The sequence below is a fragment of the Sinohyriopsis cumingii genome, chromosome 19, assembly GCF_028554795.1.
Source record: "Sinohyriopsis cumingii isolate HCF-2022 chromosome 19, ASM2855479v2, whole genome shotgun sequence".
NCBI lineage: Eukaryota > Metazoa > Mollusca > Bivalvia > Unionida > Unionidae > Sinohyriopsis > Sinohyriopsis cumingii.
In genome coordinates this window covers 26,943,502-26,961,026 of record NC_142979.1, presented here as the reverse complement: position 1 = coordinate 26,961,026, position 17,525 = coordinate 26,943,502, and the positions used below count along the sequence as shown (strand labels likewise).

Genomic DNA, 17,525 nt, shown 5'->3' with positions numbered 1-17,525 from the left:
ATGTTTAACTTGCCTTTCTTTTACCTCAAGTAATAATTCTGTAAAATTGCAATCTCTGATACAACAGGAAAGGTTTTCTTAAGTAAATAAGCATGGAAGAGGCTTTGAGCAAATTTCTGAAAGATTCATAACTGTAAGGCATGCAAATATTGTATTTAATGAAACATGATGTATACCAACTGCAAACATCAAAGACCCAGATCTGTCATGGCATCATATGCCACAGATGAGGATCTATATTTTTCCATTATTTCAAGGAGTAAGCCAATTATCCCTGAAGAAGGCTTTTTCTTGGAGAAACAAATTTAATTCTTATGTGACAGTTTGCTCACTACAAATCCTCAGATGACAGTCATGTACTTTCAGCTGCATATTAATGACTGGTTTTGTGTTTTATTGCATATTAGAGACTGGTTGTGTGTGTTTATTGCATATCTGAGACTGGTTTTGTGTGTTTATTGGATGTTAAATGGTGCCATACTGGAGTACAATCTAATGGCCATTCAAAGAATTATCATCACTTAAATACTGCTAGTGTTCAGAATGCATTGGCAATGTTATGATTCAAATCCATTTAAACATAATTAATTTCTTTGTAAACTTTAAATTTCATTCCAAAATTTTCTGTCTGTATTTTACCTAAAAATTCCTTGTCTGTCCATCATGGAAATTTTAGCTGCACTAAGTCAAAGTAGAGAGCATTTTGTACATCTGCACCCATTTACATATATTTCTAACACTGCAACCCAGATCTGTTGGTGCACTGGGATGACAGACCTGTGTCTACATTGTTTGTAATTTGTTTGCATTATTCAGGTACAATGACATTATAAACAGCTGATGAATAATATGGTTGCAGGATTGCAAGAATATGGTTGCAAGATTCTTTTGAATTTTTAAAACAAAGATATCATTTAGAATATACTGGTGCAAACACTAGGGCTACTAACTTCTCCTTGTAAATATGAAGAATTCCTTCTGTTTTCTCCACCAATGGGTTTCCTGAGTAGAAGTAGATGGTGGACATGGCCTGTAACATGGGACTCTGACTTTTGGATCGTACACTGGATGGTCTGGAACCCAAACTCTCACTCTGGCACATGGATTCCTGTGCACTGACTGGATTGAACTCAAACTCTTTCTGATCTTTACTAAAACTGCCCTGGGATCCCTCCCTTGACTTATTATGCCTCAGTGAAGCATCACCATGAAACTCTCTGAATTTCGATTCTTCCATCTCCAAGTTTGCTGATGCCATATTTGCTGAATCTGATGAAATTGCAGGCTTTTCCTTGAAGTCTGTAAAACAAACATAAGAAGTTAGTTTATTATCTGATCAGATAATAATTAAGCATATGCAATCAGGTGTGACTTCACCTCATGTGAAATAATGTCATCAACTTTGTCTGTTTAGTCAAGTTTTTCAGAATTAACAAAAGAAAAGTAACAAAAGGTCAAACAATATTGTAAGATTTTTTTTAATAACTTGGTACATAAATGTTTGGTTTGATGCAGAACAGGCAGCATTATGTTCAACTAAAAAATTTGTAAAGTACACTCTGGGCTTCATGACCTCCAGGTGTTTTAGAAACTATAGTTCAAACCAAAAGAAATCAATTACATTTTGCTAAATCTCTCAACTCAATGTAATCTTTATGTTTTTAAATTACATGGATGTAGCAGACATCTCTTCTGCTATAGGCAATACCGTAAACTCCATATTTAAGAATCTCGGACATAACAGCATCTCAAATTTACACAAATTAATATTACAATCCAAGCCAAAAGAATATAGCACATCATTTGCATATGTATGCAAATCCAATGCACAGCACAGGTTCCCACGTAGGAATGAATTTTTTTTTTAAATGTATTTGGCCAGGATAAAGATTCAGCTCCCCATTAAAGGATGGATTTAAGCCATGCAAATTTGACATATGCACGGTTTCTCAGGAATGCAATACACACATAAATTGTGTGTTTACTGTACTCAAATCAACATGAAATGCTGTACAATAAATTGTGTGTTTACTGTACTCAAATCAACATGAAATGCTGTACAATAAAAGTAATTTTAACCATATCTGCATTTTTTTCACAAGCATGATCATGTACTGTACATGAATATTCTCTTTAATGTTTCGGTGCCGACTGCTTGGACTTTTTATGGAGATGACTATCCCTTTCACCTCAATATGTTTTCATTTGCTAGATGACATTTCCATAATGTTAAAGCAAAAGCCTGATCAAATCATCATTTTGTACGAAGAATATCAGTAAAATTAAAATATCTAAGAAGCCATCTGTAAAATTAGTCAGGTTCCTCGGTGAACCCAACGGTGTCTAACATACAAATCTGGATCCAGACAATCCTGGACAGCGAACATCCAGAACTGACTACCATGATCAGAGTTAGCAGGTCTAGTATAGAAATATGTTGAGCTCAACAGGCCAAGATGTATTTATATGCCACATAATACAAGTTCTTTTCCTCAACTAAGAACAAAACATGAATGTGGTTTTGTTATTTATTACATATCTACCATGTTAACCCTCTCCAGATATTTTTAACTATACTGTGCAAATGTAACTTTTCAAACAAGAGTTTCTTAAAGGAACTGACACCCTACTGAGTGAAAATAATTTCCAAGAATTCAAGATATTACCAATTCTTTCTTTTAACTACTAATTGCTGAAAACATCTCTAATATTCTTTACAAATTAACAAGATTTTTAAATTTGCTGCTGTGGTTGACATTATGGAAGCTAGATTAGCACCATTTTCATTTAGGACCAAGTAGACATCATTAGCGGTCTTTTGGTGAAATGATGGTATCATAATACATCTATGGGTGAAAACCCCCATGCTGATACAGCCATCCATTTGGGAGTAGAGATAACAATATTTTCATGATAGACACATTAGTAACCATAAAGTGGGCACATCATTTTCATTTAGGACCAGCCAGACACCATAAGAACTGTTCTGATGAAAATCCCCATGTCAATATGACTTTTCATTTAAGAGATCAGTACCATTTTAATTAAATATAAAAAAAACATTATAAGAAGTCTTTTTAGTGAAAAACACTATGTTGATATGAACATTTGTTCAGGAGAAAGAGTGATGAAAAGTCTTTCATGATAGGCATTGTGGCAACCATAACAGACATCAGATCAGCACCATTTTCATTTTGGACTAACAATACATTTGAAGTTGTCTTCTGGTGAAAACCCTACATAAATATGTCTTTCAGTTCATGATGAGTAGCAACAACAAGATTTTCAAAATGGCCACTGTTGCGACCATATTGAATATCAGATCTGCAAAATATTCATTTAAGACCACAAGATGTCATTAGAAGACTTTTACTGAAAACCCCCATAATAATCCATAAAGGTGCAGTACAATATTTTGATGATAGCCACTGTGGGGGCAATACTGGATGTCCAGGTGGGCCTTTTTTCATTTAGGACCAACTAGACATCATAAGAATTCTGGTGCATGTGTGTTTGTGTGTGATTTGGATTTTTAATGTTGCTTTAACAATTTTCCAGTCATGTCACTACAATGTTTGCAGTGTGGCAGTTTATAGTCTATGAGCAGTAGAGCTAAATAAACAGAATATATTACTGTTCAATTTGGTGTATCTCAAAATATCCCTTTGAGGACGTCAGTTAAAACATCTAAATAGTTCAAGTATGAATTTGCATACAGAAATATGTACTGACAATCTATGCTTAATGACAGGTCAACCATGAACTGTTACATAATAATACAAGATATGTCTGTTTTCATCGGACACATCTGTTTCAACTGCTTTCTGATCCCTTTCATATGTAAACTGAAAGGACCCCTTCAGATATTGACAGTCTTGTGCAATCAGAGACTATGTTATAAACTTATTTTAAAATTTAGTAAATCTTTCATTGTTGTAAATATTGGCAAATTATTGACTAAAAATACAACTTTTGGAAATAATTAAATCCTACTTAATGTGTAGTTCCACTCTATGATTGTAAACAAGTCAATTTATTTCAACACAAGGGAGATCAAACTGCAAAATTAGCATATATACTCGTACATATGATGGACCCAACTGCAAAGACCTAGACCTGTTATCATAGAATGTACTGGCAGATCTGGGTTTATGCAGTTTATTAGGAATAATCAGTATTACAAGCAACATAGACCCTGATATGCTGCTGCAATATGTGGCAGCTGATCGGAGTCTATGTTATTTGCAGTTATGCGAGTAAATATGGTATGAATTACTGTTACAATTTTATATGTTCAAAATTGTATTTGAGACAAATCAAAGTTCACAGCATATCTTTAAGACAAAAGGTCCATTGACTCACCATTTGATACTGTATCTTCAGCATAAAATGGTACACAGGAAACAGTGGCTACTGCCTAATCCAAGTCCACTTGGGAAATGGCTATTGTTTAACCCAAGTCCATCTGGGAAGTGGATACTATCTAACCTTTGTCCATTTGAGAAGTGGCTATTATCTAACCCAAATCCATATAGGAAGTGGCAACTACCTAACCCAAGTCTAATCCAAAAATCAGACCCCAAGTCTGTGTTGATACTGATGGACTATTTGTTGGTCTGATCTCACCTTTTCATCAAAATGGGCAATTTTACTGCATGCACATCTGTCAAGAACACTTCTATGTACAGTTTAGACACTTACTGGTATTTTGTAAGAGACATATCTAGTTCAAACAAAATTGGAAAATGGCCACAGGACATAGCATTGTGCTGTGTTCCACATGGATCTACAAGCTGCCAAACATTTGATCTGGAAATATTCTGTATATATCACCAAAAGAACCCTTCACTCCACGATAGTTCAAGAGATGCCAGAATTGTCAGTGTCTAAAATGTATACTCTGTTGTGGACAGACTTGTCTGCAAACTATTCCTAGATTTTATGAATAGATGCTATCATACCCACAAATAGTCAATAATGTCAGCACAGATCTGGTTGTCTGATTTATCAGACTAACCCAAGTCGATCTGGGAAGTGGCTACTATGTAACCCAAGTCTCTAGGAAGTGGCTACTATGTAACCCAAGACTCTGGGAAGTGGCTATTATGTAACCCAAGTCTCCGGGGAAGTGGCTACTATGTAAGTCAAGTCGATCTGGGAAGTGGCTACTATGAAACACAAGTCGATCTGGGAAGTGGCTACTATGTAACCAAAGTCTCTGGGAAGTGGCTACTATGTAACCCAAGTCGATCTGGGAAGTGGCTACTATGTAACCCAAGTCGATCTGGGAAGTGGCTACTATGTAACCAAAGTCTCTGGGAAGTGGCTATTATGTAACCCAAGTCTCTGGGAAGTGTCATGTATTAGTATCAAAGATTTTAGCTAGCATTAAAATTTTAGCCAAAACACGTTGATTACTAATTGTACAATATTTTGTTATTAACACAATAAAAAAATTAACATTAAAAATTTAACACCAACATTCTTTTAACTTGGAGTATTGTTGACTGTTAAATCACAAAAGTTCTTTACAAAATATGCTTAATTTCTTAAATACACAAAAATTTAATGCCTATCATTTTTTACCATGTGTTAGGTAAGTTTCAATAGTTTCAACAGCTGAGTCATACCAAAGACTTATAAAAAATAGTACTAGCAGCTGCCTCTCATGGTTTTCAGCATTAAGAGATTAGTGTTAGGACTGGTCGACCTGGTGTCAGGATAATGTGACTGGGTGAGACATGATGCCAGACTTTTGTGGCATGATGCCCCAGTACTAGACATCACTATAAACTGCCACACTGCAGACATCATAGTGATATGACAGGATAATGTGACTGGGTGAGACATAACCCTACATGTCTGCGGCATGATACCCCAATTCTAGATGTCACTATAAACTGCCACACTGCCGATATAGTAGCAATATGTTTTTGACTGAAGTTTTCTTAAAGCTATGTTAAAAATACAAATAACACACACACACGTTCTTTACCAAAATATGCTTAATTTCTTTACAACATAAGAATGTATTGCTTATCATTTTGTACCTTGTCCTAGGTAAGTTTCAATAGTAATTTCTTGAAAATGCCGCCTTCCTTGATAATCCACTCCCTCTACACTCTGTACATCTCCAGTATTGTCCACTGGTGCTGGTGGAATACCTGAAACAGCCACAGCTGCGTAGCTGGGCTTTGAAGATTTGTAAGCCTTAGCCTTTTCCTCTAAGCTGAATCCTATAGCTATAATTTAGAGAAATGGAATACACAGCATTTTTAATTTAGTACAAACAGTCATATCATGGTAAAGGTTGAATTCTATAGCTATATTTTAAAGAAATGGAATACACCGCATTTTTAATTTAGTACAAAAAGTCATAGCATGGCAAAATTTTAATCCTAGAGCTATATTTTAGAAGGAATCGAATTGAGTATACTGTATTTTGAATTCAGTACAAACAGTCATAACATGGCAAAAGCAGACTACGGAAATACGGACTGAAATATAATACCAATAGGATTAATTTATAACAAACTTGTATTTATTGATTTTCACAAACCCCATATAATTATTATTATCAGAGCTCAAGCTCTACTCCAGAGTAACCCAGAGTAAGTGCACAGCACTCCAACTGAAAAAGATTCGTCCCCAGATCTTGATTTCTGGTTACTCATGGTTTACTGTGTTACCTATGCATGAGTATTTCTGCAGTTAATGCAAATGTCAGAATCATAAAAATAAACACAAAAGTTGAAATTTTCCTAAAACACATTAAAAAATAAAAACATTTTTTATATTCATCAAAGAAATTAATATGAAATAGGTATAACATAAGTGAATGAAGCTTTCAGGACATGAGTATGTATGATGCTCTTTCCCACTGTAATTGATGCCTTCTGTAGCTATGACAATGGGATCAACATTAGATACCAGAATGACAGCAAGATCTTCACTCTGGAAAAGATTAAGTTACAGGAAGTGACCATTTGTGAACTCCTATATGCTGATGACTATTCCCTGAATACCAAATATGCTGATGACTATTCCCTGAATACCAAATATGCTGATGACTATTCCCCGAATACCAAATATGCTTATGACTATTCCCAGAATTTGGCATGCATCTGAATATGGAACATTTCTCTTCAGCTTGTGGAAATTTTGGACTTGAAATCAGTATCATGAAGACAAGTGATGCACTAACTTACACCAGGACAGCCTTATACAAAGTCTCCATCACAGTCAATGGCCAAACCCTCCTGGCAGTGTCAAGTGCATTCCACACTGATGATGAAACCAACACTGGAAATGCTAAATAAAGAAAGGAATTTGGAAGACAAAATGCAAATGTGCATAAGTAGAAATGGATCAGTCAAAAAACAAAACCTAAGGTCTACAAAGCCACTTTGTTACCAACCCTGCTGTATGCATATGAAACTTGGACAGTGTACATACACCATGCCAAGAAGCTGAACCATATTCACATGGGCTGCCTGAGGAAACTGATAAGGACAAGATGGCAGAACAGGGTCCCCGACACTGAGGTTTTCACACCAGCAGGCATTCCAAGCATCAGCTGATGAAATCATATTTGAGAATGGCAGGCCACATCATTAGGATATCAGAAAAGAGACTACCAAAGAATATATTCAAGGTGAGCTGAAGAAGGGAAACTAATGACAGGGTGGTCAGAAGAAATGCTTCAAAGATAGCCTCAAGTCATTCTTGAAAAACTTCAACAATGACCTTGAGTCTCGGGAAGATCTCACACTGGATTGTTCCACCTGGCAGAGTCTCATCCATACTGAACCTACAGACTTTGAATGGAGGAGAACTGATGAGGCAGTGCAGAAGAACAATTCACATAAATCTCTGAACTGCAAAATAGCCTCTATTGATCAAGTAAACCCAAGCAGCATCTAATCAGTGTGTCTCAGAGCAAAAATTGGCCTATCAGTAGCCACTCATGTATTCACAGAAACAAGAACCAGTTAGTGATGTCATGGCCATCTTCAAATGCAATACTGATATTGCCTTTATACAAAACATATCCATTATATCACATGATGCTGACATTATCGTTACATTCCTCCATGGTGCCTTGAAAGAGGGAGGTCATGGGTTCGATCCCCAGCTGAGTCATACCAAAGACTTACAAAAACGGTACTAACAACTTCCTCGCCGGGGCCCCAAGTGGCAGAGTGGCCTAAAGCGCCCTCCGTTGTGGATCACTGCCATCTCACCTCTGTCTGCGTGGGTTCGAGTCTCGGATTTGGCCAATGTGGGTATGTGAGAAAGCTTGCCAGTAGCTTCTCGAGGGTCAGTGGTTCTTTCCGGGGATTTCCCGGGTTCTTCCTCCACCATTAATACTGGCCGCCATGTATAGCCTATCATGTGCTGAAAAATGGCATTAAACCCTAAAACAACAACAACATCCTCACTAGGCACTCAGCATTAAGAGGTTAGTGTTAGGACTGGTTGGCCTGGTGCCTGGATAATGTGATTGGGTGGGACATTATGCTACATGTCTGTGGCATCATACCCCAGTGCTAGACGTCACTATAAACTGCCAGTGCAGACATCGTAGTTATGTTTTGGCTGAGATGCATCTAGCTTCAGTACCTTTTAACTTTAGCAAATTTTGGTTCCGGTACAGTCTTACTTCAGTACGTTTTGACCTAGTCTGATAAATCAACCCCACAAATCAGTGTTGATAATGATGGACGATGTTGTGGGTCTGATGTCACCTGTTCATTACAATGTGCAATTCTGCTGCATGTATAAGGTTCTGGAACAAACCCATGTACACTTTAGACATGTACCGATAATTGGAAACAGCCATATCAAGTGCAAACTTCAAAATGGCTACAGGACAGGTTGTTGTGCTATTCCAGGTGCATTTACAAGTCACCAAACATGATTTCCTCAGGAAATATAAGCTACATGTTACCAAAAGAACCCTTCAGCCAACGGTAGCTGTATAGCCACGAGAAATACGGTAAATGTATAACATGTACACCCATGCTTGCAGCCAAAATTGAATGCAGATAATTGCAGCTTTTAATGAATAGGTAATATCAGCCCCTCACCAAAAAATCAATATCATCACGGGTGAAGGGCTGATTTATCGGCCTAGTTTTGATAGTTAAATTCATGTGGATACCCTAACATATAGGAATCCCTGGTAATGAGCTAGCTGACAAGTCACAAAAAAAATGTTAGGGAACCCTAACCCTGCCCCACTCAGATATAGCATAACAGAAGCCCAAAGCATAACAAGAAACTATATTAACCAGAAATGGCAGGAGCACTGGAACTCCACTACCAAAGGCACGATACTCTACTCCATTATAAAAGAAACCAACAGGTTCATTAAACCATCCAAAGTGAACAGCCTGGACCAAAAATGTATCAATCGCATCGTAACCTGAAAAATAAAATTAGCAGGAAGCTTTGGAAAACATCTAGGACCCAAGCGGCAGCCTGCTAATATCAATTGCTATCACTGCAAAACCATTGAAGACCTGCCACATACATACAATAGCTGCTCAAAATATCAGGTAGCTAGAATGGAATTTCAAAAAGCATCCCCCCCCAAAATGGGTGGAGAGCCTACCACTTACCCAGATTTCCTTAAAAGTAACAACCCTAACATAAATCTGACCTACCAAAACATACTTAAATTCCTAGACACATCCACGCTACTAGAAAAAATATAAAACACCCTAAAAACATAAAATATACAACCTGACCTCACTTCAAAATAAATTTCGACTAGCAGATGGGCACCCTTGACTTGTCCTGGGGGACCTGAGTACTCAGCAAGGGTGTCCCTCTAGCTTAAAAATAACAACCTGTAAAACATACATAACCCACCCAATGAATAGCGAGTGGCACTATGGTGTCAGAATCCTTACACAATTCTATCAAGAGGCCTACAAGAACTACCCAGTCCATCAGCAAACTACATTTCTATGCTACACATCTACCATTTCCCCCGAAATTACCTGAGAGGAAAAAAGACCGTGGAGAAATGTAAATAAGTAGAAGAAAAACGGGGAACTTTTCCTTAAAAAGCCCTTATAAGGGCTACCAATACTGCTTATTATCCAGGGAACCATTTTGGCTTGGTATCCCATTTCGATAAAACTATTATGTACACTAACTTGGTCCTTCAATCCACCACTTCAAAATTCAAACCTTTTATGACCTAACAGTGACCAAACTTTTTATATGTCGCTCAGACATATTAGGTATTAAAAATTTGTAGGGCATCTACAATGTACACTATGTACTAGAATTTTTATGATTGTTAGGATGTAGGAAAATTTTACAACTTGTTTTGATTTGACCTAATTGCACAGGTGGCTAACACATTATTGGCATGTTTTATTGTCCATTAGTACAACTAGACTAAATCTGACAAAGTACGGGCTGGCGTTCTTGGGAGTGCATGACATCCATGGCTGGCTTGCTGAGTTCCTTGCCCTCTTGCCTCTCTTGGGCATCATATAATGGTGGAGATGTGGAACAATATCCACCTAGTATAGTCAATAATGGATTAAAATCAACTCTTTGTTAACATGAGTGTGTGTTGGGCCCATTCCCATTCATGAAAGCCCTTTATTCAGGTCTTTAGGGCCATACAGTCCTACGACCTGACAGCTATATTAGCAGTGCTCCTTAAGCACATAAACGCTTGGGGGCTGTGGCACTAATTCCTTACCCCAGGAACACTTAGCATCCCGCTGTGCGGGAATAAACCCGTCCCACATGCCCTTTTGGGCGCACGCGACTTAAATCCAAGCAATCAATCAATCAATCAGTATAAAACGCATACAGAATTTGTACTTTAAAAATTTACCTCTGCCAAACAAGAAAAATAGCCAATTATAAAACACTGTGAAAAAAAATAACTACCTAATTAACAGATACCTTAACCATAACTTTGGTTTTAATTAACAAGACGAAGAAGAAGAATATACCAAATGAAATTTGGTACCAGTTGAAAACTGGCACGAAATTAGGTGACAAATAGATACAATGAAGAAAGAAGAAAAACAAAACAAATATACTCCTACCTGTGTATGATATAGATTTTGGGATTTCAGACTTATCACTAATTTCAAGTCGAATAACTAAAAGAGTGATAGACATCAGAAACCATAATATGTAATCAATATGACGGTAATGTGCAGTTTTTATCCAGATTCGCAGTTCCCTTCAAGACAACCAACAGCATACATAATGAGAGTGCATCTAAATACTCACATTTATAAGAAAGGAAAACAGTAGTATTTAATATCTATTTAAGTTGTATTCATGTGATATTTTAATGTTTTCAACATTATATTTTAATTAATATTTTTTATTTTTATTCAATCTTAATTTATGAAATAACTTCAGACTATACAAAGCACATATACAAATGCCGTTTCGTTAAATATACCGTTCGAAGGCTGTACTCTACACCACATGTTGCGAAATAACAAATCATAAACAGGATCTAGTAGTTACCCGTACCTGTACATTTTAGTATCGTCTGCAATGTCTTCTTCGGATAATGTTTTGAATGGAATTTACAGACCTAATGTTTCTCATATTCTGCACCCCATCACTCTTCAACATTTGGCAAGAGAATGGTTAAAAGAGGACACTCCTAATTTTGACTACGGTGGTTTTGTGGTGGGGGAAAAAGAGGAGACGGCGGTGCTGCTGATGAAAAACTTTGGAGTATTAGCGGGAAGGCCGTTCTTTGATGCTGTGTTCAAGGAATTAGACTGTCGTGTAGATTGGTCCGAAAATGAAGGTGCTAAAATAGAACCAATAACAGTAGTAGCAAAAGTAAGTGGTAAGGTGCGACAGCTTCTTCTTGGTGAACGAGTAGCTTTGAACATTATTTCCCGAGCTAGTGGCATAGCTACAGCTGCTGACAATCTCAACAGGCTTGTAAAAACTGTTGGCTGGAAAGGAGAAATCGCTGGTAGCAGAAAGACTACCCCAGGGTTCAGACTTGTGGAAAAATATGCCCTCTTGGTGGGTGGGGTATCCACCCATAGATTTGACCTTTCATCTATGATTATGTTGAAAGACAACCACATATGGACAGCGGGCAGTATTACACAGGTAATGATATACGTTTTGCAGACTGTAGAATAACCCCAATGAAAGATGGAAAAAGTTTGCCTCCTGAGGAGCTTACCTTTATTTTTGAAACCAGTGTTTTTAATGTTGAAAAATATCCTGGTAATTGAAACAAGTTTTCAAACATATTGTGAAAATGTAATTAAAACCAGATATAAAAAAGCAAAATCCCATTTATAAAGAATTGAATATGTACACATTGCATGTATGTATTTCTTCAGCAATACAATAGTGATCATCACCCTGATGTCAGTATGTATGGTCACATGGGGAGGTGGCTGGGCTGGTAGGCAGAAAAACCATGGCTTTACTGTACGTTTAACAGCTAAGTGTGATGTTGTCAAAAGGAGTAAAGCTAAGTTAATGTACAAAGTATCTAATAACAGCACTCCTGTGCAGTCACTAGGCTACTTGGAAAAACTCCCCACCTGAGCTCCATGGCCACCAAAAAGAATAAAATTACCAAACTAAATCAGAAATTATTAAAAAGAAGTTTCCCATATTGGGGAACTACGCTTAGGAATTGTTGCTGATGTTGTTGGGTTTAATGCCATTTTTCAGCACATGATAGGCTATGTATGGCAGCCAGTATTAATGGTCGAGGAAGAGCCCAGGAAGAACCACCAACCCACGAGAAGCTACTGGCAAGTTTTCTCACATACCCACACTGGCCGAATCCTAGACTTGAACCCATATAGACAGAGGTGAGATGGCAGTGGTCCATAACGGAGAGCATTTTAGACCACTCACCCACTCGGGGCCCCACTCAGGAATTGTATTCCAAATGAGATAAGAGATGTCCACTCTATTTCATTCAACCAAAGTCTGTACATCCACTGGCTTCAGAGATGGAGTTAAAATGAGTCTAGGATATTACCCCCCCCCCCCATCATTTACCCCACTGTTCTGTTACCCCCACCCCCACCCCGTCTACCAGAATAAATAATAAATTAAAATAAATCTCAAAAGAATTTATTGTAAAATTTTATTTTAGTTAATTAATCTCAGCCTTGAAAATAGTATAGATTGAGCACAGATTAAACTGCTAAAATCATATATATTGATGTAAAACCATTACTCGTATCAACACAATATCCATTATTAATTAAATTCATCATCGCCTGTTGCCATTGCAGTATTTGCTTTAGTTCGATTTTGTATCTGTATTTGTAAATGATGGTAATGGCAGGGGGTAATAAACCACGGGGTAATATACTGAGGGGGTAAATGATGGGGGTGGGTAATGTCCTTCCTCCAGTTAAAATGAAAATGAAAATCAGTTGCATTTGTATTTCCTCTAGGAATCATTAAATATACTACCTTATCTTGACTGTGTGGTTTCATATGTATCAATTAGTGTCTGTATGGGTAGAAAAAGGAGCCTTGAGGTAGATTAGTTTTTCAGCTTATTATATTACCATCACTAAATAAAGTTATTATTATTATTATTATTAAAATGTGCTGTAATATAAAGCTGTACTGATTAATCGGCCATACTCATAATCGGGCCAGTTATTAGAACAAACGGTATCAGCAGAAATAATCTGTGCTGATGTATACAAATTTCCAAAATATAAATTCAGTCATAACACTCATCTTGACATGTCTTGAATTTTAAATCAGAATTAAATGGTGGAAACTAAGGAATAAACATTTCATTTGGGGGTTAACTGAAAGACAATATATTCTTAAAGTGAATACTTTTTAACACACTTGCTGTAAACTACTGCTGATTGTCTGCACAAAACAAATTATCGATACCATTCATGTACTCATCCCAATCACAGCAGCCAACCAGCCAATGAGGCCTCGTGTGGCTGTTGAACTTCCAGCTTACACATTAGCAGATAGCTAGGCAGATTACATAGCTAGAGAAATTTCAATCTACTACAAAACTATGACTCACTATAGTTAATCTGTTCTTTAGCCAGTCCTGCAATGCTGTCAATCAACGAATGGCAGTTGCACGCTGAAGCAGCTGAACGCTGACATGCAAATATTATGCAGCCTTGATATTGGCATGCCAGCGATGTTACCACAGCTGCTGAGCTGTGTGCATCCAGCCACGTGGACAACTTAGTAGTAACTTACTTTATTTAAAACATTGTTTCAAGAGCCCAATTCGATTGGATTATTAATAATGACTAGCGATTGTACACTATTAAATATACTACCAATCCTATGCATAATGTCGACACCATAGGCCCATTCACGGACATTGCCAAGGAAGTAAGTGATAGCCAAACATCAGTATCCATCATTCTTCCTATGCTTAAAATGCTTTGAATGTTGCTGGCTTGAGAGCATGAAGCGGGTCAAGGTATTCAGACAATGAGCTGTGATATGTTGACATCACTGAACACACGCTTTGCTGACATTGCCAGCAACAAGAAGCTTGTCTTGGCCACCATCGTGGATCCACGATTCAAACATCGCCTATTCAGCGAAGAATTACTTGTGATCAGATCCAAAGAATGGCTTAAAGAAGAATGCATTATAGTTGCATCAGCTGACAAGCAGAAGGAACCCCCTACCAAATTAAAGAAAAACTGAAACAAATGCCACTGGACCATCAGTGTTGCATCTCGGGGATTTGTTTTCTTTGGCTTGTGATGAACCTATCCGTACTGTCAACGAAACAACCCAGTTGGATGATGCCATTGATGCGATGCTTGAATTGTATCAGCCCTCTATAGCCACGAGAAGAAGACATATATATGGCTGGTGGAACGCTCACAGGTTTCAGTTCCCCTACTTGGCCCGATTAGCTAGATGCTGTTTGTCTGCACCATCTTCAAGCATTCTGAGCAAGCAGCTGTTTAGTGTCACAGGCCACACTTTTTCGAATCATTGTGGATTGTTACTTGGCGAGAAGGGAGAAATGTTACTGTTGCTTAAATACAACCTACCTCAACTTGGCTTTCAGTATTAACTGCAGCCAGCGTAAAGTGACGTTTAACTTTAGTCTTAAAGATATTAGTCTTAAAGCATGCATATCATTAATTTTAATTATTATTGGGCTATCGTTATTAACATTTTTTAGTCATTTATTGAAATCAAGTAATGGCGACCTGCTTCATTGAACGTAAGTTAAAAGACTAGCTTAAAACATTTTTCGACATTTATATCTTGAATTGGCAAACCATAAGTTTTATCTGTTTTAAAGTTGTTGAAGTTTTATGTTTGCATCATCGTTGTTTTCTATAAATAGAATGTACTTCTTATCCGGTTTCTTTTGTTTTTTAATAGAAGTTCAAATTCACTTGCCACACAAACAACCTTGTTATAACTCACATGGCAAAATACCTGCTTGCATTACACTAATATGTTTATATTTCTGAACCAGTCATTGTTATAATCTGCAAAAAGTGGCCTCCGTACAGCTTTACTGTAATATCAGGAATCCAGTTTTGTAACAAAAATAATAAATGATGCTTTGGAACTATATGCCAAAATAATCCAAGCAAGAAATATATGCAACAATAACCAAACACAAACAAATGGGACAAATATTATAGTATGCTATTTTGAAGTGTTAGTAGGTCTGTGACAGTTCCAGTAGTCTTGTCTGATTTCTTTACAACAACAAAAAAAAATTTTTTTGCTGTAAAAGATGATAACAGCAGTTTTTATCAATAAAGGCAAGTCTTTTTTTTTTATACTTCATTTATCATTGTATTGATATTAAAATTGAAAAGTTGTGCTATTAAATTTAGCAAAGATGAGAAATTTAAGTTTTCAGCTTTGATTGCTGTAAGAATGAAAGCTGGGTTTCACCTCAATCAAATAAGGTATCATCCCAAATGAAATGGTTGTAAATACACTCCTTAACAGAACTCTCTGAATGATTTTGAAAATGAAACCTATAGTGCATTTCCTGAAGAAAGTAACTTTTCACTGGGTAGAAAACTAAATCAAGTTGTGAAAATGAAGAATTGAAAATGCCGTTGAAGTAAATACATGTACTCTGCCAGTTCATTATTTGTATTGAAATAGGATGAAAATGAAAGAAACTGGTTCAAGGAATCTTTTCATATAGGGTTTAATAAATTTGTTGTAAAAATAATATCTGTAATTTATTGATATTCTCCAAATTGTGTTTGGCTTCCATAGTTACCCATATATAGCACACACAAGACTTGAAACATATTAGATACTAGCCAATCAAGGTCTAATCTGTTTTATGTTAGGTTTTCAGTCAAATAATGCTGACCCTCATTTGCCATTTCATATTGTATCAGCAAATTAGGGTCAGATCTGTTCATTGTATTTTATGATTTTAATCAAACAATGCAGACCCTAATATGGTAGCACATTATGTCATGCTAAATCAGGGTCAGTGTTTGTAGTAGTTGCTGATGCTTGATACATGGTTAAATATGGAATGTAGAATATTATCAGTCAAGATTCTTTTTCACAAATTGCAAAGTGGAAGACTGCAGACCACCCTATTCATATCTCAAAGTTTGAAATCTGGCATGTTCAAAATTAGCAAATACATGATTAGACTGTTTCGTTTATCTTCAAGCACTTCTTAATGATGTTCAGAATTCAGTTTTAGCCCAGCAGTTTGTATGGGATGCATCAAAACACAATGGTGGCCAGAAATTATAACCTATTTGATAGGTAAACATCTTGCTTACCATATGAAAAAATTATGATGGAGAAACACTGATACTGGCTAATATTGGGCTTATTGTATGTTCAGTATTGGAGGATGAATTGCATAATGTTGCACAGACACACAGATGGTCAAGATAACTTAATCCCCACCTCTTCCTTAAAAAAAAAAACCATAATGAGGGCAGTATTACTCTTATAATAAGACCAGGTGGTTAGTCTAATAAATATTGTCGATAGCTTAGAAAGTAAGGGGTGGGGTTGACTTACAGTATTATCAGATAAAAATACAAATTTTGTACAAGTAGGGAAATTTTGTATTGGTAAGTTTTATACACACTGTACATGTACATGTTTCAGGGATGGTCCTGGCTTTTAAAAAGCTGTCGCCAAAAAAATCGCCAACCTCAATATTTTGTCGCCAATTTTCAAAAAGTGTCGCCAGAACAAGTAGTGTACATTTTTCCAAGTGTTAATTTAGTCTATTAATGTAACAGGCAATGAAAATTACAAAAGATGAGTTAGTTAATACTTTAATTACAACAAGCATTAGCAAAGTGTTACATGAAGATCCGTCGCAATTTTAGGGCTGCCCACTTGTTGAATGCAGTTTCAAAGTCTAATTTTTCACATCTGTACATGCTGATTCTCATTAAATTCTCGAGAGATGGGATGCAGAGTTTATTTCTGATGTCAGTTTTTATGAGGTTTATCTTACTGAATCCACGTTCATAGTCTACAGTGCTGACAGGTGACACCAG

At 36.7% G+C, this 17,525-nt stretch overlaps 2 protein-coding genes across 4 annotated transcripts in view; one reads left to right on the top strand and one right to left on the bottom strand.

Moving 5' to 3' along the window:
* LOC149775330 (BRCA1-associated protein-like) overlaps positions 1-11,244 on the bottom strand; it is a 66,094-nt gene extending 54,850 nt beyond the window's left edge. The window contains exons 1-4 of one of the 3 annotated variants that reach the window (XM_089944459.1): positions 11,082-11,234; positions 7,209-7,311; positions 6,051-6,242; positions 951-1,299 (exon numbers count right to left, since the gene is read on the bottom strand). In XM_089944459.1, coding sequence (XP_089800585.1) covers positions 951-1,258 — 308 coding nt within the window. In that variant the 5' untranslated portion in view covers positions 1,259-1,299; positions 6,051-6,242; positions 7,209-7,311; positions 11,082-11,234. Of the gene's footprint in view, positions 1-950; positions 1,300-6,050; positions 6,243-7,208; positions 7,312-11,081 lie in introns of all 3 variants that reach the window. The other 2 variants (XM_089944460.1, XM_089944458.1) reach the window with 2 other exon arrangements.
* A 243-nt stretch (positions 11,245-11,487) lies between these two features.
* The window catches only part of LOC149775329 (nicotinate-nucleotide pyrophosphorylase [carboxylating]-like), a 48,227-nt gene continuing 42,189 nt past the window's right edge, over positions 11,488-17,525 (top strand). Inside the window, exon 1 of the mRNA XM_089944065.1 lies at positions 11,488-12,126. Within this exon, the coding sequence (XP_089800191.1) occupies positions 11,548-12,126 (579 nt within the window). The 5' untranslated portion in view covers positions 11,488-11,547. The remainder of the gene's footprint in view (positions 12,127-17,525) is intronic.